This window comes from Pogona vitticeps, chromosome 2 (genome assembly GCF_051106095.1).
Source record: "Pogona vitticeps strain Pit_001003342236 chromosome 2, PviZW2.1, whole genome shotgun sequence".
NCBI lineage: Eukaryota > Metazoa > Chordata > Lepidosauria > Squamata > Agamidae > Pogona > Pogona vitticeps.
Genome location: NC_135784.1, coordinates 249,314,307 through 249,342,211, shown reverse-complemented (window position 1 = coordinate 249,342,211; position 27,905 = coordinate 249,314,307). Strand labels below are relative to the sequence as shown.

Below are 27,905 nucleotides of genomic sequence, written 5' to 3'. Positions count from 1 at the left end.
TCTGCCAAGGAATGGAAAGGAGCGAAGAGATAGTTTAGACAAGCAATTTTTTTCTTTAGACAAATAAATTATACATCCACTATAGTTTTAAAAACTGTTGTAACAGACAATGTATTTCAAAGCCAGCTTACCTGAAAGTTTGAAAGTGTTAATCATTGTGAAAGCATGATACTATATAGGATGTTTTATTGTGGTTTCCATAGCTTCCATTGTGTTAGGAGACTTGGGCCTCACATGAAATTGTCATCCTAAAAAGCTATTCACATAATTAATTTACGTCTAGATGTATTTATGGAAGTGTGTGTTATGTGCTGTCAAGTCTGATCCAGCAGTGACCCTAGTAGAGTTTCCAAAGTATATGATATATTTAAGAACTATTTTTTACCATTGTAACTATCCCAGTGAGTCTGCATGACTGACTGGAGATTAGAACCCATGGCTCCTAAGTCCTACCCCAAAGCTCTCCACTACATTGCACTACCCTGGCTCTCAACAATGTTACCAGATTTGTAAATAAGGGTTGTATCACTGCATGCAAACCTTCTCAACTTTTAAGATCTTCTTTTGGTCCCACCAGCTTTCCAAACTAGTTTAGCAAGGATAAAAGAGAGGGCCTTCTCAGTGGTTGCTCCCAGGCTTTGGAATGAGCTTCTCCGAGAAGCCAGGTTGACCCCTGCTTCTTATCCTTCTTTCGTCAGGCAAAGACCTTTCCAGTTAGGCTTTTACGCAGTGTCTCGGGAATGCATTGTTTATTAGTTTATTATTATTCTTAATTGCTTTTAATTTTGTTTCTAATTTTTATATATGTTTAATTGTTTTTAATATGATATTTATATAGTGTTTTTAAAATTGTTGATTGTTTTATAGTTTTAGCTGTTGTTCATTGTTAGCAAAAAAAAAAAGCGAAGCGTGCTGCTTATATACCACCCCATAGTGCTTCAAGCACTCTCTGGGCGGTTTACAATTATGCAGGCTACAAATCCCCCCCCCCCCGCAAGCTTGGGTACCCATTTTACCGACCCTGGAAGAATAGAAGGCTGAGTCAACCTTGAGCCGGCTACCTGGGATTGAACACCAGGTTGTGAGCACAGTTTTGGCTGCAGTACAGCGGTTTAACCACTGCGCCACGAGGCTCAGATAGTAGTTTGAGAGATGAATTAATATACTTGTTAGTATCCTGATGACAATAGGTCTGCAGCATTTTGCCTGGTTTGAAATACAGTATTTCCTGCAATTTTGAAATGGAAGCAAAGAATGGAGATTTTGTGGGAAACTGCTATAAATGCAATACTTGTTTTCATATCACACCTAGGCATATTCAGTATCTTTGGCAATGTAAAATGTTCTGTCCTGTTTTTACTGTTTTGCACAACTAAGCAATTTAAAATTGTAAAAGCCATACTTGGGTATAGCCAAAAATACAAACATACCTTTGTACTGAAAAGAGATTAGAGAATGGCTGCACCGTATGAACTTGAAGGATAAATATTTATATTTCTATCATTTGAGAAAATAGAAAAAATGAAAAAAGAAACTATGCATTTTGTAAAACAAAAAAGGAAGAAGAAGAAATGTACTGTTTAGACAGCATCAGTCTTGCTTCTATACAGTCCCCTGTACCCTCACTCTGGTCCCAAAGATGGCAGTACCCACTAAGTGCAGAAATTTATCTTGGATTTGATTGTTGTATATGTCTGTGATATACACAGAAATTCTCATTCTCTGATTCTGTAGATGAGCTTACATACACAATTCTATATCAAAACCTTCCTGGCATTTTGACTTAGAAAAGTATTTTGCTTTTTTCCAGAAATCCCCAAAATGTTTCAGTGGGGTGTTTTCCCCCTGTGTTCCTCAGGTTTCCCACTTTCTCACGGGGGGGGGAGGGGGAGCCCACCCTGTGGGCTGCCTTATCTGTGTGCCTGCATCTTCTGGTCCCACAAGTGTGTTGGGTTTGTCCCACAAGAGAAAATTTGGCAATGATACCTTTTTGATATCAAGATTGACTGGAACCCTTACTGTGTGCACTAGTCTCCTGAAAATGGCTATCTCAGTCTCACATTTCCAAGAATGAAGAATGATGCCTCATTATCTTGAGAGATATTAGAGCTTGGTGTTAGTTGTGTTTCTAGTAATCAGATAAAAACAAATTCGAATTGAAGCAGGGGAAAGGGCAATTTAACCTTTTTCTTCATTGTCTTGCCTGCTCAAATAAACTTTTCCGCATGGTAGAGAGGCATGATTTTCCTTGCTTTACTGCCTTACTTGATAAAGGAAAGACCTTGGAGGGACTGTGTCTTAGAAGTATGCTTAATGTGTAGTTCTGTGGCAACAGAGGGAAAGGTTGTTATCTCAGTGTGGTCATAAGAGCTGAATGTTTGACCTGCACTTGCTGTTGTTATGTTACTTGACTGGCGAAGGCAGAGAAGCCTGCAGAACTATGTGCAAATACAATGTATGTGAAAATAAGCTGAAATATTTATTCAGTGGCTCATCAAACCTTATCTGATAGATTACAGTGTTTTGTAATGACTGAAAGTGACCAGTGAGACGTTTGCTTGTTCAAGGGATACAACTAAACAAATTCTTCCTAATGAAGACTTGAATGGAAGAAGTCATGCATTGGATGCTTGCTCGGAAAAGCAAGTCTCTAAAATTACTGCTTCTGGTTAAGTGAGAGAGTGCATGTTTTGTTTAAATGTACGTAAACTCAAGAAGCACAACTAAAGAGCTTCAAATAGGAACTAGTGCAACACATTAAACTTCACAGCCATTTCTACTTGTGTAGCTACAGCTGACCAAAACATAGTTGAACTTTTGAGAAATGAATGCATTTTCCCTCAATAGACATGATTCTTTGAAACAGGCTTGCATGTATCATAGCTGTCCATGAGTTATGTGCAGTCAAGTGAATTTCCTGAAATGTCTGTCTGTTTGATTGTTGGGCATACCTACATACCACTGCCCTCTCTCCGGGCTATTTCTCCATGCTCTTGGTGTTAGTAGAAGCTTAATGTATTGACTTAAATGCTCTCCCCTGGTGTATTGAATGAACTTTGTATGGTCAATACGCTGTTTCCCTGAAAATAAGACTTAACCTGAGAATAAACCCTAGTTTGATTTTTCAGGATGCTTGTAATATAAGCCCTACCCCAAAAATAAAACCCAGTTAAGTGAAACCCCGTCCTCCACCATTGTGCAGCAACCAGAAGATGACACGACTGCATTTAAATAAATGTAGATTGTTGTACATGAAAAAATAAAACATCTCCTGAAAATAAGCCCTACTGCATTTTTTGGAGCAAAAATTAATATAAGACCCAGTTTTGCTTTTGAGGACACAGGGTAAGATTTGTTAGTTTTTAAGATTTCAGAAGACTTTTTTTATGTAACACCCATAATATGGCCACCTCATCATAGAACTTTCTTTAAAAAAAATGGATGTGCAGGTACAGTACAGCATAAAAGAGTTGTGATTAGAGGAGGAGATTTGAGTGTGACCACTCATCCCTTATCTGTTTTACATAGTCCATCAGCATTTATTTATACTTTATTCTAATGCTGAAAACAAGTACTAGAAAAAAGTTATATGGCAGCCGGAATCCTAGTTTTCTGCAAGGTTTATATAGCATATGTAGGCTAATTGTGTCTAACTGATGAGGTGTGTGTCTTTCATATGTGCTCAATTCTATGATGAAGACACTGCATGACATTTAGTTAATCAGCCACAAAGATCTGTGGAAAGTTACACAAATGTTGTATGAACTCCCATAATATTCTGACTGGCAGCTCAGATTTGCTTCTAATGGGCAGATCAGGAGTGGGTTCCGAGTGAGTAGCTTAACAAGTAATTAGAAACTGGCACTTTGTATTTGTATCTCAGGGATACAAATATGACCTGCAGCACCAAAGGTACCACAGGGGCCCAGTTCCCTCCCCAGAACCAGCTGGGCCACTCGCCAGACTCCATGCGGTGCTGAAGTCCTTCAGCAGTGGCATGAGCCTGGCTGACCCTTCCCCATCTCCCTGCACAGCTGACCACTCATTGGGTGAATGGGGAGACTCCCCCTCTGTACACCCAAGCGGTCTACTGTGTGGTGCAGGTGTGGAAGGGCAGGTTGGGCTCCTATCCGAATTGGCACACTATCACCAACAAAAGACCCCAGTGCCATGTGGAGCCCAGTGAGTGGCCCTGCCAGTTCTAGCGGAGGAAATTGGGCCCCTATGGCACCTGCAGTGGTGCAGGTGGTATTCATATCCCTGAGATACAAATACAAAGTGCCCGTCTCTACAAGTAATCCTAGCTGGTAGACTGGGCCACCTCTTGAATATCTATGGCAGAGTAAGATACCTTGATTATCTTAGTATTTGTATCCTAATAGAATATGAAATTACAGTATGTAGGAATTTGATTTAAGTGGATCTGCTTTAAGTATGATTGAATCTAGATCCAAACCATTAACTCTAACCTACAGCACAGTACAGTCGTGCCTCGACATATGAACTTAATCCGTTCCAGAAGATGGTTGTAACTCGAATTTGGTCATAAGACGAAGCACCATTTCCCATAGGAAAAAAAATCAGACCCCCCCTCCAACTCAGCAAGCTCCATCGGAATGCGCTGAGGCTGAAAAAAAAATCACCAAAAAAATCACAGCACAGAAACATAACCCCCCTGCCCAAACCCACACTGCAAAACCCATACTCACTCAGAAGCAGAAAGCAGCACCAGGCAGTACGAAGCCTCTCTGCAAACGCACACACTCTAGCCATTGGGGTGAAAGAGCTACAAAGAAGCAGCCTCTTCACTGACCAACAGTTAGCAATTTAAATTCCTCGCCTTTTTTCTGATCGTAATTCAAAGCTCCAGTCGTAAGTTGAAGCAGAATTTTGTGGCCAGAGTTGGTTGTAACTCAAATTGGTCATAAGTCGGGACGGTCGTAATTTGAGGCACCACTGTAAAATAGAAAGCTGTAATGTAATAGCTATCAACACTTTTGATAAGATAGCAATATCTTAACTGAACATAAAATACCTTTATACCCATTAATTGTATGCCATATGGACATCTCTGTCTACAATAAAGGATGTATTGTCAGTAACAGTTTATAGAAAATAGGAATAAGTTATGTACTACTTTTGGAATTTGTCACAGTGTCTGTACATAATGCTTCAATGTTTTCAGTCTGGATACTATTAGTGAACACCCACTTGCTCCAGTAACCTTTGGAAGTATAAATATAGAGACCCCCCCCGACTCAGGTGGGGTCATCAGGGGGTGTGGGGCATCGTGTCATCAGTATGCTGATGACACACAGCTCTACATCTCCTTTCTTCCAACTGCAGGTGATGCTGTCCTGTCCCTCCAGTGCTGCCTGGGGGCTGTACTGCAATGGATGCATGAAAATGGGCTGAGGCTGAACCTGGACAAGACGGAGGTTCTGAGGGTGGGTGCTCCCACTGTTGGTGGTTTGGGTGACTCCTCATTTGGGGGGTGACCCTTGCCACAAAGAATGGGGTACGCAGTCTGGGGATCCATCTGGACCTGGCGCTCACCATGGAGACTTAGGTGGCATCCGTGGTCTGCACCGCCTTTTTCCACCTTTGGCGGATAGCCCAGCTGCGGCCCTATCTCTATGTGGGGGCGCTCACCACCTTGGTTCATGCGCTTGTAATCTCGAGATTAGACCACTGTAATGCGCTCTACGTGGAGCTCCCTTTGAAGTTGACACGGAAACTTCAAGTGGTGCAGAATGCGGCGGCCAGACTCCTTAGCGGAGTGAGAAACCACCACCACATTTCTCCCATTCTGGCCGCGCTGCATTGGCTGCCCATTCGATTCCACAAAGCCCTAAACCAGGCTTGTCCAACCTGCGGCCCGAGGGCCGCGTGCGGCCCAGGTCGGCTCATAAGGCGGCCCAGTGCAATTTTTTATTTTTAAAGAAATTCCAAAGTTTCAAGTTACAGTGCCGGGACTTGCGGCCGGAATGCGGCCAGGGCACGTCACAACGGTAGAGGGGAGAGGGAAGGAAGGAAGGAGCGGGAGGGGAGGGGAGAGGGGGGCTTTGTGACTGCATTGCACCATCCCCGTCAATAGGTAGACCCCCTCCAAGCCCCATAATGCCACCGGAGTCGAAGCTGGCAGCTTCTGCTGTTTGAGATCGCAGCTGCTGGTAAGCGTGCTTGGAGCAGGGCTGTGGAGGATGGCTAGGGCTGCCCCCTCATGCGGCCCAAACCAAATTTATGTGTGGCCCAAACCGACATGGCCCACGGAAGGTGAAAGGTTGGACACCCCTGCCCTAAACGGTTTAGGGCCTTTATACTTTGCGGAATGCTTACTCCCACCTAGTTCTACCCGTGTCACACGTGCGAGTAAGGAGGTGAGGCTGAGGAGCCTGACGCTGAGGGAGGCCCGGAAGGAAAAAACAAGAAACCGGGCCTTCTCGGCAGTGGCTCCTCGCCTCTGGAACCATCTGCCTTTGGAGATTTGCGTGGCTCCCTCGCTGGGTACTTTTAAAAATCAGTTAAAAACTTGGATGTTTAGGCGGGCCTTCCCCCCCAGTTAATTCCCGATTTTCTTCCCTCTTATTTTTTTATTTGACTTATTTTATATGCTTTCCATCTTGCTGAATTGTGTAATTGTGTTATAAATTTTTATATTTGTGTTGTATTCCATGTTGTAAGCCGCCTAGAGTGGTTGAAATGACCAGATAGGCAGAGTATAAATAGAATAAATAAACAAACTTTCTTGTCAAAATTAATACGTACAGAATGCAGTGTCATCTTTTATTCATGTTAACCATAGTGCTTTGCTCTTTTGAGAGAGCTGATAAATGCCTGTTAATGTTTATATTAGCATTTCATAAATGTGACATTGAAATTCTCACACCAGGGCAGTGGGCTGAATTGCATATTAGTAGTAACAATGCAATGTTTATTTTGAAACAAAGCTTGGCAATAATTTGTTAAAATATTTTTGTTGCCCTAACTAACTGGATTTTTTTATTAACAGATTTCAGATTTGTCATTTTAATTCTTAAAATAGAAGCAGTGTTTTAATATTTCTCATTAAGCTGAGTGGTAGTAATCATTATTAGCAATTGTGGGTGATATTTTAATATCACTTGACTTAACTAATAAATTGAATGTTAAAAGAGCAACAGACTAGAGCATTATAAGGTCAATAAATTGCAGTGATTTAACAGTTGTGTTAATGTTATTTCTTAGCTTTGACCAAAAGTAAGTTTTTAAAATATATTCTAATGATATTCTGAAGTTAGCCACAATGGACCAGTGGTAGGATGGTGCTTTGATCACAGAACATCATTTATTACCACTAAGCTGTGGAGTTCTTCAGCATGTTATATTCATTTGTCTCAAAATTAATATTTCAAGGTTTATTTAACACATCAGCAGAATACCCATACTTTCAGAAGTAAAGTCCATTTGAGTCATTTGGACGTCAAGGTAAGCTATGGATTGCAGCCAGGCTTTGGATTTTTGAATTTTTTGAAATCTGGATCTGCCTGCTGAAGTGCCAGCACCGCGGCTACAGCCGCCTTCTCAGGTTTGGCTGTGCAGGGGGGGGGAGGAGTAGCGATCTGGCAACTTATGGCTTGCGTGCCGGCAGAAAGGGCTCCGTGTACCAGCTGTGGCACATGTGCCATAGGTTTGCCATATATGCCCTAGGCTGACAGAATTAAAGTGCTAAGAGGCTTAGTGTGCAGTGACTTCAGTATTCAGCACGTAAATACTGTGCCTTTCATTGAGTTTTGTTAATTTGCACAGACTCTGTTAAAAGGGTGTGAAAAATCTGTTGCTTTTCTTTCTTACTGCCCTTTGACTGCCCCATCCGTCCATCCATCCATTACAGCTTGTATACCATCCCATAGTGCAGAACACTCCCTGGGTGTTTCACAACCAAGTCATACAAATCACATTAACAGAATAATGCAATCAATATACAATAGATCTCATAAAATCAATAGAGCCACTGTAACTTAGAACTATCTTTAAAAATAAACATCTCAGATAACAAGCACTTACTAAAAAGCATCTTTAAACAATCCTGTTTTGATTAACTTCTTAAAAGCAGAGAGGGAAGACAACTTGTGAACCTCTGTTGTAAGTTTGTTCCAGAGGTATGGGCCACAACTGAAAAAAACCAGTTCTTGATGTTCACTTTTTTGGCCTCCTTAGGTGTCTGTTACAAGGAAAATTAACCATTTTAATTCTGTGGTAGGGCTCATGGTGATTGCAGTAACTTTTGATACTACCATGTTTCCCGGAAAGTAAGAGAGGGTTTTATATTCAGTTTTGCTCCTAAAAACGCCTTAGGGCTTATTTCCAGGGGATGTTTTATTTTTTTCATGTACAACAATCTACATTTATTCAAATGTCATGTCCTATTCTGGTTGCTGCACAATGGTGGAGGGCAGGGTTTCACTTAACTGGGGCTTATTTTTGGGGTAGGGCTTATATTACGAGCATCCTGAAAAATCATACTAGGGCTTATTCTCAGGTTAGGTCTTATTTTCGGGGAAAGGATGGATAGAATTTTTTCATTTTACATTTATTAAAATGTACTTGCTGCTCCTTGTCTAACAGGGATTTATATCTGTGTGAGGTGAAAGTAAAGACTACACGTTGCTAAAGACCCTCTGATAAGGTCACATGATCCTCAGGAGAGGGCATTGTTCCTGGTTTGTTTCACTTGCAACATCATTTGAAGTTGCTGCTTCAAATCTAGAGACTTGTAGGCACACACAAACTCTTAGTCGTGTGCTATTAAAAATGTACTGCTATGAATCAATCCAATTCATTCTGTATGATTTCCCATTCTCTATATTTTATTGGAAGGCTACCTTTATAGATTCCATTTCTGGTTCCAAGGTTGGCAGTGGAAATAATTTTAATGTTCCTGTTATTTAGCTTACAATGTTCGCATTGGAAGGATTTCTTAGTGAATGTACTTTGATAGCAAATTCAGGCAGATAGAAACTGAATCTCTTTCCTCTCTTTCTGATTGTTACTGTGCTGTAGGAACCATTTGAAGATGGCTTTGCAAACGGAGAAGAAGGAACTCCTACTGGAGAAGCCACTGCCACATATACTGCTGATAGTAAAGGGATTGTCAAGTTTGGTTGGATTAAAGGTGTATTGGTGAGTATATATTTGGTAGCTATTTGACTTTCCAAATGATTCTGTAGTTTTCTTCTACTAGTTTGTTTTTCTAGCAGAAGTTTTGAAGATGTAGAAGCCAAAACATGCTTGCATTCAAGATTAGTACACTGAGGCTCGCTTTAAAAGCAAATATGATTTTTTTTATGTGAGTAGTACCAAATCTGATAAACCCAGTAATGGAGCCATCATTCATACCACCTTATGTTTCCACTTCAAAGAAAAGATCATAGTTTTTCAGACCACAATTTAAACTGAGAAACTGCAGTTTTGAGCAGTGCTTACAAAGTTATTTCCTGGTTTGGAAAACTCAAAATTATGGCTAAAGCTTTTCCTTAAAACTGGGTATGCAGGGGGAGGAGGCGAGAACCCTTAGGTCAAATGATAATACTGTCATGTAAACTATTATTACTAATGGTAATACTGTCATGTAAACCAAATATCGTCAACCCCCGGTCCATGGCCTGAGCTGGACCGGGCTGTGGAGAAAGACCTCCTGCCTCCCCTGCATGCACTCCCCTCCCCACAGCTGCTTTGCGCATGCACGTGCCAGCACCGGCGTGAGCGCTCCCCCACCCCCTATGTGCCCGAGGGAAGGGGTGGGCGGACGCACATGCGGGCGGGCAGGTGCTCCTGCACATGCATGAAGGGGTGTGAAAGTGCTCACACCAGCGCTGGCACACGCATGTGCGCTCCCCCATCCCTTCTTGCATGCACCTGATAGTGCGCATGCATGCAGGGGGTGCCCCGCCTTCCTCAGAGGCTCAGCCGGTCCGTGGTCCCAAAAAGTTTGGGGACCGCTGGTGTAAACTACTGTCGTGTAAACTAAGTTCAGAATTTTGACTAAAATTTAATTGCTTTGGGTAGTCAGTCAAATGTATTGGCCCAAGTAGGTTATAGGGGATAAATTGATTACATATAGGGGATAAATTGATTACATTATAGTTGCATATTTCATAGTTTGCAATTTTTTGTTCTGATAATCTGTCGGTGGCCAGTTTGTTAGTTGGCAACAGTAAATAAAGTCTAACAAGATTTGATGAACAAAATTGTTATTTGGTGAACAAAATTGCTGTTTGGCAAAAGTGTTGATGAATGGGATGAAGAAACCAAAGTAAACATGGAATAAATCTTTAAAAGATACATTGCTTGCCCTATAATTTCTACACTTGATAGAGCACTAATCTCCACACTTCTTGTTTTTGGCTAGTGCTGTTTTGTTGAATATTGCAGCCTCTATAACCTTAACTGTGTTGACGCTCTATGGGGAAAGAAGTAATTGATTTAACTGAACTGGACTCTTGTTTGTCTTACCAAGCATCCATGGTTTTATCAGATTTTTGTTAGCAGTTTAACAAAATGCACAGAGAAGGACAAATAAGCATTTTATTCTATTATTGTGAAGTTTAGAACTATTTGGGGTTTACAGACTTTTCTTTTGATATAGCACTATTTAAAATTGGCAGGAAAGCAGAATTACAGTATTATCTTGCATGAGGTAGTGTCAATATAACAAATTTATGTAAAATTGTTTACATGCTTAAAGTTGTTATGTTTGGAAAGCCAGTGCATATTGACTAAATCATTTGCCTTTGGGAAGAAAGTACAGTGTTAGTATATTATAGTAAGAAAACAACAGTTTGTACCTACCTTAAATCACTGGAGCCCACTTCTTAGTCTTGGATTTTCCAGTTACACAAGAATGTCTTCAATATAGCATATTAGTAGATATACTAAATGGGACAGCATAGTATGAGTATAGTATGAATGTTCTTTACTCTTCCTTGTGTTATAGGTACGATGTATGTTGAACATTTGGGGTGTGATGCTCTTCATCCGACTGTCCTGGATTGTGGGACAGGCTGGCATAGGTAAGTATGCATCTGAATACGTCATTTATATATGTTTTTGAAAATATTGCAATTGTTAATTATTTGTCCTCTTGACTTATAAGAACAGAGAGGGATCAGAATGAGAAGGGTGCGGTTTTGCTAAGTACCTCATGCAATTTTCAACAAGGCATACTGTTTAACACTTCCATTAAGAAGCTCAGTACATAAGTCCTTGCATTTTTCAATCAAAGTAAGTTCTTTTTGTCTTTTGTTACTTCAGTAGTAGAAACTGAAAGGATTGTTGAGGGATTAAGCCTGTGTGGAAATGTGTACTTGGAGGATTAATCCTATGTCGGATCCCTGAAGCATTACATCAGAAACAAACTTTTTATTATTATTTGTTAGAAATTAAAAAGCATTATGGTGTCTACTATATAGGAGGTATCCTTTTTATTAGAGAACAGTACACAAGCAGCGCTTAGACAGGTTTGCTTTCAGTGTGAACAGGTTTGCTTTCGTTAATAACTTTATGTGTATCTAATATATTCTAAAACTTATGCATCCATTCAGTTTTATACATTTTGGCACTTTGACACATTGAAAATAAGAGTCAGCTTTTGTTAAATTAATATTATAGGGTAATTGTAATTCTTGTAAGTAATTGTTGGAACCGTCTTCTCTTTACAGGTCTTGCAGTTTTGGTCATTGCAATGGCCACTGTTGTAACTACTATTACAGGCTTGTCTACATCAGCGATTGCTACTAATGGCTTTGTCAGAGGAGGTAAATATAACTTTATAAATACTACTTTGCTTTACAGTTTTCAGATTAAGCCCATCCGTAGGACTTTATGTAACATTGCTGTCAAGTGTTTTGCAGTATTATTGTGAAAGTAATAATTGGCATGGCAATTAAAAAAAAACCCACAACAATTTGTCTTGCTGCAGCTGTTCTCAAAGCTAAGCATTTGAGACTTTAAGTGATGCAGTTGAACAGTTTGGGTGGAGGCAAGTTTCCAACATGAACTACAACTAGTACTGAGTGGAATCCAACAAGCTTATATAGTTGATACAACTGCTTCTGTCAGTGGAATTTGGAAGGTGTTCCACTCCCATGCCCTGGAGCTCCATGTGTGGTCTCTAGACTTGCTCTGGAGTGTTTGAAAAGTGATCTGGAGCATGTTTTGGTGTAGCACCCAGAGCTACAGGGAGAAGAAGAGAGAAAAGACCTGTTGTACCTATTGGAATTTGTTGAAACAGCCCTGGATTGAGGTCCCTGTTCAGTCTCACATAGAATGGTCCACAAAGAGTAAGTGGGTTATATGAAAAATGTATTACAGTGGCACTTTTTGCTTTCACAGTGGCAAGCCTGGGAATCCCATGTTATTATGCTGATGGAGCACTTCACTGCACCTGTTCAGCAAGATTATAACTATAATCTTTGCTAGAGTTTGGTAGGGTTGGGGTTCATAAACATCATTACTACCAGGTCACTAAATCCATTTGCTTGGAAAGTGATATTCCATTTAAATATGCATAGGTTTACAGTTTGAGGGTCTGGTTTACACCCTGGAAGTTGATCAATGAAATGTCTATTACTTACATTTTATTAATGAGTGGTAAGGTGATCCTGGAGAGGGAGAACCTGAAGACTTCCTTGCAGCCTTCCCCAAACTTGTATCCTTCAGATGTTTTAGACCAGTGGTCCTCAACCTTTTTGGGACCACAGACCGGCTGAGCCTCTGAGGAAGGCCCTGCAGGTGCATGCGGGTGTGCTCTCTCAGGTGCATGCGTGAAGCGGGGGAATGCCCACCTGCCTGCGCCAGTGTGAGACTTCCCTCACCCATTCACGCTTGTGCAAGAGCACCTGCACGCCCATGCGCCCACCCACCCCTTCACGCAGGCACTTGGGCACATGCATGAAGGGGTGGGGGAGCGCTCACACTGGCGCTGGCACATGCACATGTGCACAAAGCAGCCGTGGGGAGGGCTGGAGATCTGTCTTTGTTGCCTGGTCTGGCTCAGGCCACGGACTGGCACCGGGCCGTGGACTGAGGGTTGGAGACCTGTGTTTTAGACTACGACTCCCAGCATGTCTGACCATTGAACATGATGGGTGGATCTGAGAGGAGATGATACCCAAAACCTCTGGAGGAAGCCAGGTTGGAAAAGTGTGTTGCACTGCAATAGAACTACTTATATGAATTTTGAGTGTTCAGATCTGTGTAGTTTTTGCAGTAGACAATATGAGTATGTTAAGAACGGTATTTCCCTCCATGAAAGTTACTGCTTATAATAATCCCATGCATCATCAGGGAAACATATTTTGTTTATCCAAATATTGTTGTGCTTCAAAATTTAGGTTGTGAATATATTACCACATATCTAACTGTTATTAGAGAGGCACAGCTTAAGTTAAGGATTTTGTATTTGGAGCAAAAATGAGGTTTACAATTGACATGGACGCTTCATATTTCTTTCCCTAGAGAAATTACCAGTCTCCATATGGTGCTTGGCTCCGTCACACAGCCAACCATTTTGGCATGGAGACAGGACAGGCAGTCTCCCTGGTCAGCCAGTGAGTGGTGAAATGCACAGGGAGGCAAGGAAGGGCGTGCTGGGCTCTTTCCGGGAGCAGCACAATGACAGTGATGGAACCAAGCGCTATGTGGAGCCTGGTAATTAGCCCAAACAGCTCCGTGGGGGCGAGATTGGACCACCACAGCAACTGAAGTGCCTCAGGTTTATATTTATTTACTCAGGAAAATGAATACAAAATGCCCATGCCTAGTTTTGTCAAAAGATTTTTTTTTAAAAAAATTGCAATACACATGCATCACGGAGAACAAGTTTCAATAAAGCAACTAGTTGTATGGTGTTGTCTGCTGGGAGAGTCTGGTTTGGTTACTGCTGATTTTGGAACTTGTTTAATTCTCTTCTGTTTTCAGGAGGAGCATATTACCTCATTTCCAGAAGCCTGGGTCCAGAATTTGGCGGTGCCATAGGCTTGATATTTGCATTTGCAAATGCTGTTGCTGTAGCCATGTATGTAGTTGGCTTTGCAGAAACAGTTGTCGAACTGCTTAAGGTAAACTAATTGCTTTAGTTTGTTGTTAGCATAACAATCTGAATTTCACACTCTCTGTTCTTCAGCTTTTTTGTGGATCAGAATGATCTACAACAACTGTCAAATTTGCCATTTAAATGTGATGAAAAATCTATATTTTTGAATGATTCCTTGTTTCTTTTAAAGGGACATGCAAATGATCATAGGTTTGGTGGTGTAAGAATTGAAGTTCACAGTGAAAATGCTTCTTAGATATTGGCCTCATTGTTCAAATGATTGTAACTTAGTTTCCCTTCCCCTTAAGGACAGTATGGACAGAATATAAAAAGTGTGGAACTAGTTATGTGAAAGTTTGGGTGTCTTATGATCCCTTCTATCTTTAGTCGGATTGTCTTTAGCAGCTCACCCTTCTTTACACATTGCCATGGAGAAAATGTCAAAGTAAAGGGAGGCATCAGGTGTGAGTATTCTAAGTATTCCAAAGTGATGGGTAAATAATGAATTAGGATTACAGGAGTTTACCAGTGGTGCCTCAATTTACAACCATCTTGACTTGCAACCAATTCGAGTTACGGCCAGCTCCGGCCGCAACATTTTGCTTTGATTTGCAACTGCCGCTTTGAGATACAACCAGAAAAAAACGCCTCTGTTCCCCATTGTTCCCTCCCTCCTTTCCTGCCCTTTTTTTTAACCTTAGAGGTCATCTTAGATTTTTAAAAAAAGTCTCCCCTTAGTGGACAGATTAACTGCTTTGGCATTAGTTCCTGTGGGAATCCAATTGTGCACAATGTACCAGCAGTGAGGTACAGCTGGCCTTTTAGGGGTGTGAGCCTGCCCATCATTGTATTGCAGCCTCTGACTTGCTTCCTGAGAATCTTGGTGGCCTGTGGGCTCAATAAGCCGTTCCACCGAATATTAGAGACAGAATTGAAAGAAAAATGGTTATTAACCAGTTCATGTAAAGTGCAGTTGTAAAGGTTCAGCATCGACCTCTGTGAACATTAGCATCAATAATATTAACACAGTAATAAATACTTAAGAAAAACTATGCATGCAAGAATACAATATTCTTCAAAGCCCAGAATCACAATTAATTACTGATCGGTCAGAATGAATTTTTGTCTGACACATTCTTTCCGCATTTCCTTCTATAGCAGCAAAGAAAACACATTTTTAAAATATCTTGTTAAACTCATCTTCTTCTTGTTTCTAAGGAACATGATGTATTGATGTTGGATCCAATGAATGACATCAGAATTATAGGAGCAATCACAATCGTTATTTTGTTGGGCATATCTGTTGCAGGAATGGAGTGGGAAGCTAAAGTAAGTAAAAGAGACATCTTAGGACTGAACTTATAAAAAGAAAAACCTTACAAAACAATTTAAGCAAACATTGTAAGTGCTTATATTGGAATCATATTAATATTCAGGCTTCTAGCAGTGAAGTGTTCTTTCCATATCTAGATGTAAATCTATGATAATAACTTCTATGTAGGAAATTGCTTGGAAATGGCTTCTGGTGAAGAATATTTTCTAAGGAATTTTGAAGATATTTTTCTTGCCCTGAGGTGAAATACCAGACACTTCCTATGGAGAAGTGTCTCAAAGAAGCAAAATGTTTGAGAACCATTTTTAGGTATCTGTGCCAAAAAAAGGGGGGAAGTTATATACATTTAAATCAGTGGATAAAACTTGGTGCTGAGTTTGTCTTTTGGAAAGGGAAAGATAAGCAGTGAACTCGTATCATTGCTGGTAATTCCTTGTGTTCTTGTTCAGAGTTGCCAAATGTTGCAGCAGGTGTCCTGGTGGAGAAGCTTTCCTGTACTGGCAAGTTTGCCTTGGACTGCTGCGAGGGAGGGAGGGAGGGTCATGGTAATCTCACTGCTGCTTTTACTGCTCGTACTATATCATGAGACATTATTAAATGTCCCTTGATATAGGAACGGTAAGGTAGCATCTGCTTCATGGTTTTCCTGTAGTATTTTGTTGGTGATCAAGCAGTATGTCCAAACCTAGAATCAGTACTTTTCACTTGGAGAAAAAGGTATTAGATTAATCATGATAACCACTAAACTTACAGGCACAGATTGTTCTGCTGGTCATCCTGCTAGTTGCTATTGCTGACTTCATCATAGGAACATTTATTCCATTTGAGAGCAAGAAGGCTAAAGGCTTTTTTGGCTATAAAGGTAAGGGATATTTTTAGCACATGAATTCCTTCAGTTTTTCCCAGTTAGACAATACTCGCTGATATTTTATTTGGATTGTTATTGATTTTGTCTTTTAACTTTATAATTGTAGAATGTCTAGGGTTTTTTTCAGTTTTACCTTTAATTTTGACTGTACAACTATATCATTAGTCTTTAACTTTAAAAAAAAAGAGATTAAAGAAAGCATCCTGCTGATCTGCTGAATGGAAAGTCCTGCCCAAGAATAGTAACATGGGACTTGCAACACTTGTGCAGTTGTTGCTGTTGTGCAGCCTGGGTGTGGTTTTTCTTGACTCCCATCACTGGAATACAGCAATTCAGGAATCTGAACTGATCAAAAAGAACAGAGAGAATAAAAAGGGAGGTGGAGTTGCAGTATATGTCAAAATACACATTCCTGCACAGAAATACAGGAGGAGGAGAATGGCTGTCCCATTGAGAGCATTTGGATCAATCTAGTTGGGGCAAAAAAACAAAAGGAACTTGCTGGTTGGAGTCTACTACCAAGCCGCCCAGATACCTCTGCGTAGAGTGGGCGGCATATAAATTAAACAAACAAATAAATAAATAATAAATAAGTAGTTGGGGTCTGATTGGACCACCCAATCAAAGAGAGGAAGCAGACAAAACTTTTGCAAATCAAATTGCAAGGTTTTCAAAGAGACACGATGTAGTAGTGATGGGAGATTTCAGTAATCCAGATATATGTTGGGAGGCAAATTCTGCCAAGTATGGCCCTTCCAAGAAATTCCTGGCTTGTATGTCTGATAATTTCCTTCTACAAAAAGTGGAGAAAGAAACTAGAGGATTTGCTATCCTTGACTTGATTCTGACCAACAAAGATGACTTGGTGGAGGACATGGCAGTAAGGGGAACTCTAAGTGAGCGTGACCATGTCCTTCTAGAGTTCCTGATTTCAAAGAAAACGAAAGCAGAGTGTAGCTACACAGGTCTGCTGGATTTTAAAAAAGCTAATTTTAATAATCTCAGAACAAGGATAAGTAAGGTCCCCATGGCAGGAGATCCTAACAAGAAAAGGACTCCAAGAATGGTGGGAACTTCTAAAAAAAGAAATTCTAAAGGCACAAATACAAACAATTCCAACAAGAAAAAAAAAAGGTGGGGGAGGTGGCAAAAAGGCCAGTATGGATTCACAAAAAGCTCAGGGAGGACCTAAAATCAAAAAAAGACATGTACAAGAAAAGGCAGAGGTGCTCAATTCCTATTTTAGCTCAATCTTTTCCAATAAGACCAACTATGAACTTCCAAACAAATTGGAAGTGCAAATGGGAGGGACAGGATAGCAGCTGGAGATAGATGAACAAATAGTCAAGGAATACCTTACCACCTTGAACGAGTTCAAATCTCCAGGGCCGGATGAACTGCATCCGAGAGTACTAAAGGAACCAGCTGAAGAACTCTCAGAACCGCTGTCCATTATTTTCTTGAAATCATGGGAACTGGGAGAGATGCCAGAGGATTGGAGGAGGGCTAATATTGTCCCTATCTTCAAAAAGGGCAAAAAAGAGGAACCTGGCAACTACAGGCCAGTCAGCCTGACCTCAATCCCAGGCAAAATTCTGGAACAGATCATAAAGTGGTCATTGTGCAAACACCTAGAAAACAATGCAGTAATAACTAGAAGCCAACATGGATTGGTCAAGAACACACCTGTCAAACCAATTTGATCTTATTTTTTGATCAGGTCACCTCCCTGATAGACAGAGGGAATGCTGTGGACATGGTATATCTTGACTTCAGCAAAGCTTTTGACAAAGTGCCCCATGATCTCCTGATTAGGAAGCTAACTAGGTGTGGGCTGAATAGATCAAGTGTCAGGTGAATATATAGTTGGCTACATAATTGTATTAAGAGAATGATGATTAATGGGTCCTTCTCTAATTGGGATGAGGTAACTAGTGGAGTACCCCAAGGCTCAGTCCTGGGCCTGGTGCTCTTCAATATTTTTATTAATGACTTGGATGAGGGAGTGCAGAGAATGCTTGACAAATTTACAGATGATACCAAATTGGGCGGAATAGCGAATACTCTAGAACAGTGGTTCTTAACCTTTTTGAAAAAAACGCCCCCTTGAGCCATTGAGGAAGTTATCATCACCCCCTCCCCGTGCTGATATCTTATTCATTTATTTGTTTGTTTGTTTGTTTGTTTAAGACACTTAAATCCAATGACCCCTGAAAACAAAATTCAATTCCAAGAAAATGAAATGCCCCAAAAAAGTAACATTTAATGATTTAGTTGCAAGTGAATTTTAAGACGCAAAAAGAAATATAAAAAGGGCATAAAAACAAACCGCAATGTAGGAACTAAAAATTTCAAGATGAAAACTCTGAAACTAAATTAAGATTGGAGGAAAATATATATTCATGCACACTGTAAAAAGGCTGCAGCCATCTTCACAGGTTTGGCTTGCTCCAGTGCCCCCCTACCGCCCCCCTTCTGCTCCAGTGCCCCCACGCCGCCCCTTTTCATTTTACCGCCCCCCTGAAAAATGAAATCGCCCCCTGGGGGGCATTATCGCCCACGTTAAGAACCACTGCTCTAGAACACAGATCCCCAACCCCCGGTCTGCGACCCGGCAGCGGTCCACAGCCTATCCAGGACCGGTCCATGAACACAGCTCTCCTACCCCCCACAAGCGCCGTTGCGCACATGTTTCAGCTCTGTGAGCACGCTTGTGCACATACGCGCGAGTGGGGCCCCCAAGCATGATATGCGCATGCTTGACTTCCGCCCCCTCCGGGTGTGCCACACACCCCCAACCGATTCGCGGTTGGGAAAAGGTTGGGGACCACTTCTCTAGAAGACAGAAAGAAAATTTTAAATGACCTTGATAGGATGGAGCACTGGGCCAAAAGCAATAAAATGAAATTCAACAGGGACAAGTACAAAGTACTGCACCTCAGAAAAAGAATCCAGTTGCACAGTTACAAGATGGGGGGGGGATACCTGGCTCAGCAAAACTACGAGCGAGAAGGATCTTGGAATTATCGTAGATCACAAGGTAAATATGAGCCAACAGTGTGGTGGCTACAAAGAAGGCAAATGCTATTTTAGGTTACATTAATAGAAGTATAATTTCCAAATCCCGCAAGATGCTGGTTCCCCTCTATTCAGCACTGGTTAGGCCTCACCTTGAGTATTGTGTCTAACTCTGAACACCCCACTTCAAGAAGGATGCTAACAAATTGGGACAAGTTCAGAGGAGGGAGACAAGGATGATCAGGGAGGTGGAAACCAAGCCTTATGAGGAAAGGCTGAAAGAATTGGGCATGTTTAGCCTGGAGAAAAGAAGGCTGAGTGGTGGTATGATAGGACTTTTCAAATACCTGAAAGCCTGTTATACAGAGGAGGGAAAGGATCTGTTCTCAATCATCCCAGAGTGCAGGACACGCAACAATGGGCTCAAGTTAAAGGAAGCCAGAATTTGATTGCATATTAAGAAAAACTTCCTAACTGGAGCAATACAACAGTGGAACCAGTTACATTGGGAGTTCGTAAGTGCACCAACATTGAAGGCATTCAAGAAAAACTTGGATAATCACCTGGCAGATATGCTTTGATTGTATCCTGTGTTGAGCAGGGTGTCGGACATGATGGCCTTGTAGACCCCTTTCAACCTCACTTTTCTATGATTCTGTGATTCTTCATAGAGATTACTGCTTGCACAGTGGTAGCAGCATGGTCTTGTATTGCTACATTGAAGGACTTTCCACTCATCAGAAGCTCAACAGGAAACTGGTGTGAGGTTTTGTTTCTGTGTGATATTTTAAGATTCAGTATTGTGGGACATTGCTAACATCCATTTAGCCTACCAGTTTAGTTGTTACACAGGTGATGATGTTCTACTGGAACTCATAGGGCTCCACCACTCCTGCAAGAGATGAAAATTGCACATCCCTACTGCTAATAAGATTGGATCTCAATTCATTGGCTTCAACAACTCTGCCAAATTTTTCCAGTTCCCTCATTGCGAGAAAGACACCCTGGAAATAAATTTAAAAACAAACAAACAAAAAACTCCAGTGTAGCCCTACACATTCCCTCCTAGAGGATGCCTTGTGGGGTGATAACAGGTATCTCTCTGTCAGAGTTCTGTTTGTTTATAGTTAGTATCCAGTCTGATAGCACCAATTTTAAATTGTCAAAGAAGACTAATGTTTCTTCAAACTGTACACAGTACTCCTACTTAACCATTCCCCTCTAACTTTATGCTTCTTTTCCATATGTGCCCTTTCCCCTGTATTCTAGTGTCAAAAAGCACAAATTATGTTTATTTCTGGCTTGCTGGGGATATTGTAGTATCCAGATACAGGTTTAACAATAATTGTGTGTAATCAAGTAAATTCTGACTTTCAGGGTTTTCTGGGTAGGAAACACACAGAACGGTTTACTGTTCCCTTCTTCTGGAAGTGCTGTGAGAGTGTGCAGGTTGCCCAAGGCCACACAGGCTGGCTCTTCTGGGAGGCACAGTGGGGAACTGAATTCCCGATCTCTGACTCCATGGCCATAAACCTAACTCACTAACAACCTGGGGTAATTCTTCACATTTGTCACAAGCCAGACTGCTCTGTTTCAGCATCACAGTAAACAAACTGAAATGTCTCTTATTTATTCAACGTTTCCCACTTGCAGCAACACAGTGCTTCATTCTCAACAAGCCAGAATGGACCAAGTTCTGTCCTGTTGTCATGTGCAAATGCATTCTGTATCTCAAACTTGACAGTTAAAATAAAGAATGAAAATGACATGAGAAGAAGCTTGTATGCTGCTCTGACCCGATATATATATTTACACACAGACAGACAGACAGACATACAGTGGTGCCTCGCTTAACGAATGCCCCGGTTAATGACGAAATCGCATAGCGATTTGGTTTTTGCGATCGCATTGCAATGTTTTAAATGGGAAAAATCGCTTTGCGATGATCGGTAAGCTGTTTCGCTTACCGATTTTCGCGTAGCGATGTTTTCCCAACAGCTGATCGGCGGTTCCAAAATGGCCGCCAGGTAAAAAACATGGCTGCCCGCTGTGTTTTGGGACAGATTCCTCACATACCGGGCAGCGAAAATGGCCGCCGTATGGAGGATTTTCGCTTAAAGGTAAGTTTTTTTGCCCATAGGAACGCATTGAAAGGGGTTTCAATGCATTCCTATGGGCTTTTAATAATTGCTTAGCGATGTTTTCGGTTAGCGGTGATCTTTGCTGCACCGATTAACATCGCTAAGCGAGGCACCACTCTCTCTCTGTGTGTGTGTGTGTGTGTGTATTATTATTATTCCCAAAAGTAAGGAAATATATGAGACATTAGCCGCCTTGTTCAAGCCATATAAACAGTGAATATCCTGTGTAGTCTCACACATCATGGTTGCTTACAGTTCCAACTTTTCTGCTAAATTCTTTATATGTTTGAGCCAGTCCAGTTTCTAGCCTGCTGTCTTCTTGCCAGTCAGCCACATAGAGGAAAAGGGAGTAGCTTGCTGTATTTCCGGGTGCCAGTCTCCTAAAATCTAAATGATTCCATTAGGGTGCTCACTTTTGAATGTGTGCAATACAGGCAGAATCACCCAAAAGAACCTGGAGGTGCAGATAGCATGGTAGAGGCAAATGTCTTAGTTACCTTTATTTGTTATTTGTTGAAATCGTTCCTTAGAAATGATTAGCTATAGGAAGATTGCTTAAACTTGCAAGCCACTGTCAAGGTATACATTAGAAGTAGGGTGGATTTGAATTAAATCAGCTTGGGTATGATATAAATGATTTAAATTGCAATAAATATTCAAAAAGAATCAATGTAATCATGATTTTTCCTTTAAAATGCAGTTTTCCTTGATATAATCTTAAAACATATTTTCATGATATTCTTCTCTATATTGATTCCACTTCCAATAAATATTTATTGAGTGTCAGTGGCTCTTCCAGTGCCTGAAAATGTGCACTTTCAGGGGGAGACAGATCAAGACATAACTTTGACTATGCAGAGACAGTAGCTGAGGTTGCCACGCAGAAAGAACAAGATTCAGGGAAAAGACTGAAAGCAGTCCTGGAGATTTTAATAGGGCTTCCCAAACTTTCCAGCATGTATTGCATTGAGAAAGGGAAAAAGGTCCAGGAATAAGTTAAGTCATTGCTGGAAAACTGGGTTGATCAGGTCTGTTACTTTACATCTTCATGTATTGATGTTAACAGATATTTATTCATTTATTTGTTAACCGTGCACCATGCAACAATCGTAAGAAAATTTCTGCCCTAAAGCTGGGCACCTGGAATGTACGGACAATGACCCCTGGCTTTCCTGACTACGGCTTTCCTAACGACCTGCAAGAAATAGACGATGTGCGCAAGACAGCTGTCATTGACATGGAACTGAGTAGACTGCAGATGGACATTGTTGCCTTACAAGAGACAAGACTGCCAGACTCAGGATCTGTCAAAGAAAAAAACTTCTCATTCTTCTGGCAGGGAAAACCATCAAATGAGACCAGGGAATATGGTGTTGGCTTTGCAGTCAGAAATACTCTTCTGAGATGCATTGTTCCACCTACTGTGGGGAGTGAAAGAATCCTGTCTCTGCAGCTCCACTCATCAGCAGGACCAATAACCCTCATTAGCGCATATGCACCAACACTGTCATCCACTCCAGAAGTGAAAGACAAATTCTATGACGATCTGGCAGCTACTATCCAAAAAGTCCCTGAAAGAGAGGCACTGTTCGTTCTTGGAGACTTTAACGCTAGAGTTGGTGCTGATCATAATTCTTGGCCCACTTGTCTAGGCCGTTTTGGCATTGGAAAGATGAATGAAAATGGCCAACGCTTGCTGGAGTTTTGCTGCTATCATGGTCTTTGTGTCAGCAACACATTCTTTAACACGAAGCTGCAACACAGAGTTTCCTGGAGGCATCCAAGATCCAAGTATTGGCATCAGCTCGATCTAATCCTCACTAGACGTTCCAGCCTTCCTAGTATTACGATCACACGCAGTTACCAGAGTGCTGATTGTGATACTGATCACTCCCTGGTGTGTAGTAGAGTAAAACTATGAACAAAGAGAGTATATCACACGAAAAAGGAAGGAAGACCACGTATTGACATCAGCAAGACGTGCGATCAAAGAAGAGTGAAGGAATTTGCCCAAGCACTTGAGGAAGTCCTTCCAGGTCCGGCTAATGCAAATGCACCTGAACGATGGGAACACTTCAAGAACACTGTCTATAACACCGCCTTGTCCACCTTTGGCAAGAAGACCAAAAAGATGGCTGACTGGTTCGAAGCCCATTCAGAGGAGTTAATGCCAGCCATCGAGGATAAGAGAAGAGCTCTAGCAGCATACAAAGCCTGTCCTAGCGAGTACAACTTGCAAGCTCTTCGAGCTGCTCGCAGTCAAGTCCAACAGGCTGCCAGGAGATGCTCCAACGATTATTGGCTCCAGCTCTGCTCTCAGATACAGTTAGCAGCGGACACAGGTAACATCAAAGGAATGTATGACGGTATCAAGCAGGCCTTAGGTCCAATGCAGAAGAAATCTGCTCCCCTGAAGTCTGCTACAGGTGTGCTCATCCAGGACCGAGCACAGCAGATGGAACGCTGGGTACAGCACTACTCTGAGCTATATTCCAGAGAGAATGTAGTAACCGAAGAAGCATTAAATAATATTGAGTGCCTGCCTGTCTTGGAAGAGCTGGACAGCGAACCAACCCTAGCAGAAATAAAAGCGGCCTTGGACTCCCTCGCCTCCGGCAAGGCACCTGGAAAGGATAACATCCCCGCTGAAGTACTGAAATGCTGTAGGGAGATCATCACCACCGAACTGCATGAAGTCTTTTGTCTCTGCTGGAGGGAAGGTGGCGTACCACAGGACATGAAGGATGCAAACATTGTCACATTGTACAAGAACAAAGGAGACAGGGGTGACTGCAATAACTACCGTGGCATCTCTCTTCTTAGTGTGGTAGGGAAGCTGCTTGCCCGTGTTGTGCTGAAGAGGCTCCAGGTGCTTGCAGATAGAGTCTATCCAGAATCACAGTGTGGATTTCGAGCTAATAGATCCACCACTGACATGGTATTCTCCCTCCGACAGCTGCAGGAGAAATGTAGGGAACAACAACAGCCACTCTTAGTGGCCTTCATAGACCTTACAAAAGCATTTGATCTGGTTAGCAGGGATGGCCTTTTTAAAATACTTCCCAAGATTGGATGTCCGCCTCGTCTCCTTAACATCATCAGATCTTTCCATGAGGGAATGAAAGGCACTGTAGTTTTTGACGGCTCAACATCAGACCCCTTTGACATCCAAAGTGGAGTGAAACAGGGCTGTGTCCTCGCACCAACACTTTTTGGGATCTTTTTTGCTGTCATGCTGAAGCATGCCTTTGGAGCTGCAACCGAGGGCGTCTATCTCTGGGCTAGATCAGACGGAAAGCTCTTTAATCTCTCTAGATTGAGAGCGAAGACCAAAGTCCAACTGAAATGCATGCGGGACTTCCTCTTCGCAGATGATGCAGCCATTGTTGCCCACTCTGCTGAAGACCTCCAACAACTCATGAATCATTTCAGCAAGGCCTGCCAAGACTTTGGACTAACAATCAGCCTGAAGAAAACACAAGTCATGGGCCAGGGCGTGGACTCACCTCCCTCTATTACCATCTCCACACAAGAATTGGAGGTTCTTCATGACTTTGTGTACCTCAGCTCAACCATCTCTGACACCCTCTCTCTAGATGTCGAGCTGGATAAACGCATTGGCAAAGCAGCCACCATGTTCTCTAGACTCACAAAGAGAGTATGGCTCAATAAGAAGCTGACGACACATACAAAGATCCAGGTTTATAGAGCCTGTGTTCTAAGCACACTCCTGTACTGCAGTGAGTCCTGGACCCTTTGTGCACGGCAGGAGAGGAAGCTGAACACCTTCCATATGCGCTGCCTCCGACGGATTTTTGGCATCACCTGGCAGGACAAAGTTCCAAACAGAGCAGTCCTAGAACGAGCTGGAATTTTCAGCATGAATACATTACTGAAACAGCGACGTCTACGTTGGCTCGGGCACATCGTGAGAATGGCTGATGGTCGGATTCCAAAGGATCTCCTCTATGGAGAATTAGTGCAGGGAAAGCGCCCCAGAGGGAGACCACAACTGCGATACAAGGACATCTGCAAGCGAGATCTGAAGGCCTTAGGAATAGACCTCAACAGATGGGAAACCCTGACATCTGAGCGTTCAGCCTGGAGGCAGGCGGTGCATCACGGCCTCTCCCAATTTGAAGAGACCCTTGCCCAGCAGGCCGAGGCAAAGAGGAAGTCACAAAAGCAGCGAAACCAGGGAGCCGGACAGGGGACAGACTGGATTTGTCTTCAGTGTGGAAGGGACTGTCACTCTCGAATTGACCTTCTCAGCCACACTAGGCGCTGTTCCAAGCCCTCCATACAGAGCACATTACCATAGTCTTTCGAGACTGAAGGATGCCTGCCTAACTATTTGTTTGTTTAGCTAACATACTCCTGTACTACCCAACAAGCACTATTTTGGATAGTTAACAGTAAATATAGGAAAAGCAATCTTCCTGAACCCCACAATAAGCTACCAACACCAATTAAATTAAATCAAAGATCTGTGGAGAGTGACTTGATTTAAAAACTGCATATGTTTCAAATGATTATCTGCTAGACTGGGTATTAGGAGAGATAGAAAGATTAACCTAAATAATCTAAATAACCTAAAGAGGCCTATGGAACCCCAGAAAACAGAGGCTGCAGTCCAAGAACTGATGGGCCATTTTTACAAACATAATATAGTCATGTGATTTTTTTTTCTAAAACTAAGAACGTAGGCTTAGAATTCATAATTCCTATTCTATGAGTCCTTTGATTTATGACACAATTTAAATTAAAGCTATCATTAAGTAGAGGTTTTTAAAAACAAAAATATTTTAAAATAAAATTTTTTTAACTATAGTTTACATTTAAAACCTTGATTTTAATTTTTTAAATCACTGATTGTTATCCACACTGAAGCATCATTAGAAGAGAGTATTTCTCAAGAGTGTCACAGCATGAGTCTTTCACTCCTTCTGTAGCTTATATATCAACTGGCTTTGTTTTGTTACTGGCCAAAGATTTTGTTGAAATCTTCCATTCTGCATTTCATGGTAATTTTGACATGCGTCTTGGTTTTGTAAAAACTGAATTACTGTGAATTACTCTCTTTTGTGAAACGAGACTGTGACTTGAATTCTCTAGAATGGTTAGTGTCATATAATGTAATAGCCTATGATAGTAATTATATTGATTTACTGTATTTAATATAATGTCTATTTGCTGCATTGTACAGTACCTCTTTGCTGTTTATAGTATTGGGGGAAACATGGATAGAATGAACAAACACATCGCTGTGACATGCTTATCTTTAAATAATAAAATTACTTCCTAAATAACTGAAAAGTAACTGAAAATTCTGAACAGAATGTTAAGGTTATTCTGTGAACACAGAATACTAAAATATACTCTTTTTTTCAAAACGTTGCTTTCTAACAGCTGAAATATTTTCTGAGAATTTTGGACCAGATTTCCGAGGGGAAGAAACTTTTTTTTCTGTATTTGCTATATTTTTCCCAGCTGCAACAGGAATTCTAGCTGGAGCAAATATCTCAGGTGATCTTGCGGTGAGTAGTTTATAATTCATCTGTTTCTCATTTGACCAATGTGAACTATTCTTTTGATCCATAAATTCACTGTTAAATTTATTTTTCAGGATCCTCAATCAGCCATACCTAAAGGGACACTTCTGGCCATCTTAATTACTACAATAGTTTACATAGGCATTGCAGTATCAGTAGGTAAATAATTTTCATATATGAGTTTTCATGGTGGTGATCTAATGTCATACTTCTATAGCGTTGTAGCTATGTTAAAATACAGTGCACTGTACATTTTTAGACTTTTATAGATAGTTTGTATAGCACCTTCTCTTCATTGACCTGAGCATGGTGTATATTCTTGTGAAATGTGATCAAAAGGTGGATGGTTGTTGAATGCTCTTATGGTAGCAATAATAAGCAACTACAAAAATATTCCTTGAGTGTTACAGACCATAATGCGTGTGAAACAAGTGTCATTTTCAATTTAGTAAGGTTTTTAGAAGTGCTCTTGTGTTCTGTCCAGCATCTCCTAACTTGCGGGGCAATGATTTTAGAAATATATCTCGGTTAGAGGAGGTTTTAGTAGTAATTATGGCGGCCTGACACATGCTTTGAACAAATATATTTCTTTGCTGGGTTTCCATCCCAGCGAAACTGCCAATGAGCTCAAGCATATATTTTATGGCCAAATGGGGATATGAACCACATCTCTTAAATCCTAGTCCAGTGCTCTAATTACTTAGCACACTAACCCTATAAATGTTGCTTAGGGCTCTCTGTAGTTGATTAGAAAATAATTTATGCTCAATGATGCTTAGATGTTTTACTAAGGTAAAGGTAAAGGTTCCCCTTGACAATTTTTGTCCAGTCGTGTTCGACTCTAGGGGGTGGTGCTCATCCCCGTTTCCAAACCATAGAGCCAGCGTTTTGTCCGAAGACAATCTTCCGTGGTCACATG

At 41.4% G+C, this 27,905-nt stretch overlaps 1 protein-coding gene across 3 annotated transcripts in view; it reads left to right on the top strand.

Moving 5' to 3' along the window:
- SLC12A2 (solute carrier family 12 member 2) overlaps positions 1–27,905 on the top strand; it is an 89,972-nt gene that overhangs the window by 8,095 nt on the left and 53,972 nt on the right. For all 3 annotated transcript variants that reach the window (XM_020790650.3, XM_020790649.3, XM_020790648.3), the window contains exons 2-9: positions 9,043–9,162; positions 10,976–11,051; positions 11,700–11,795; positions 13,960–14,099; positions 15,293–15,403; positions 16,161–16,269; positions 26,844–26,971; positions 27,061–27,145. In XM_020790650.3, the coding sequence (XP_020646309.3) occupies positions 9,043–9,162; positions 10,976–11,051; positions 11,700–11,795; positions 13,960–14,099; positions 15,293–15,403; positions 16,161–16,269; positions 26,844–26,971; positions 27,061–27,145 (865 nt within the window). The remainder of the gene's footprint in view (positions 1–9,042; positions 9,163–10,975; positions 11,052–11,699; positions 11,796–13,959; positions 14,100–15,292; positions 15,404–16,160; positions 16,270–26,843; positions 26,972–27,060; positions 27,146–27,905) is intronic.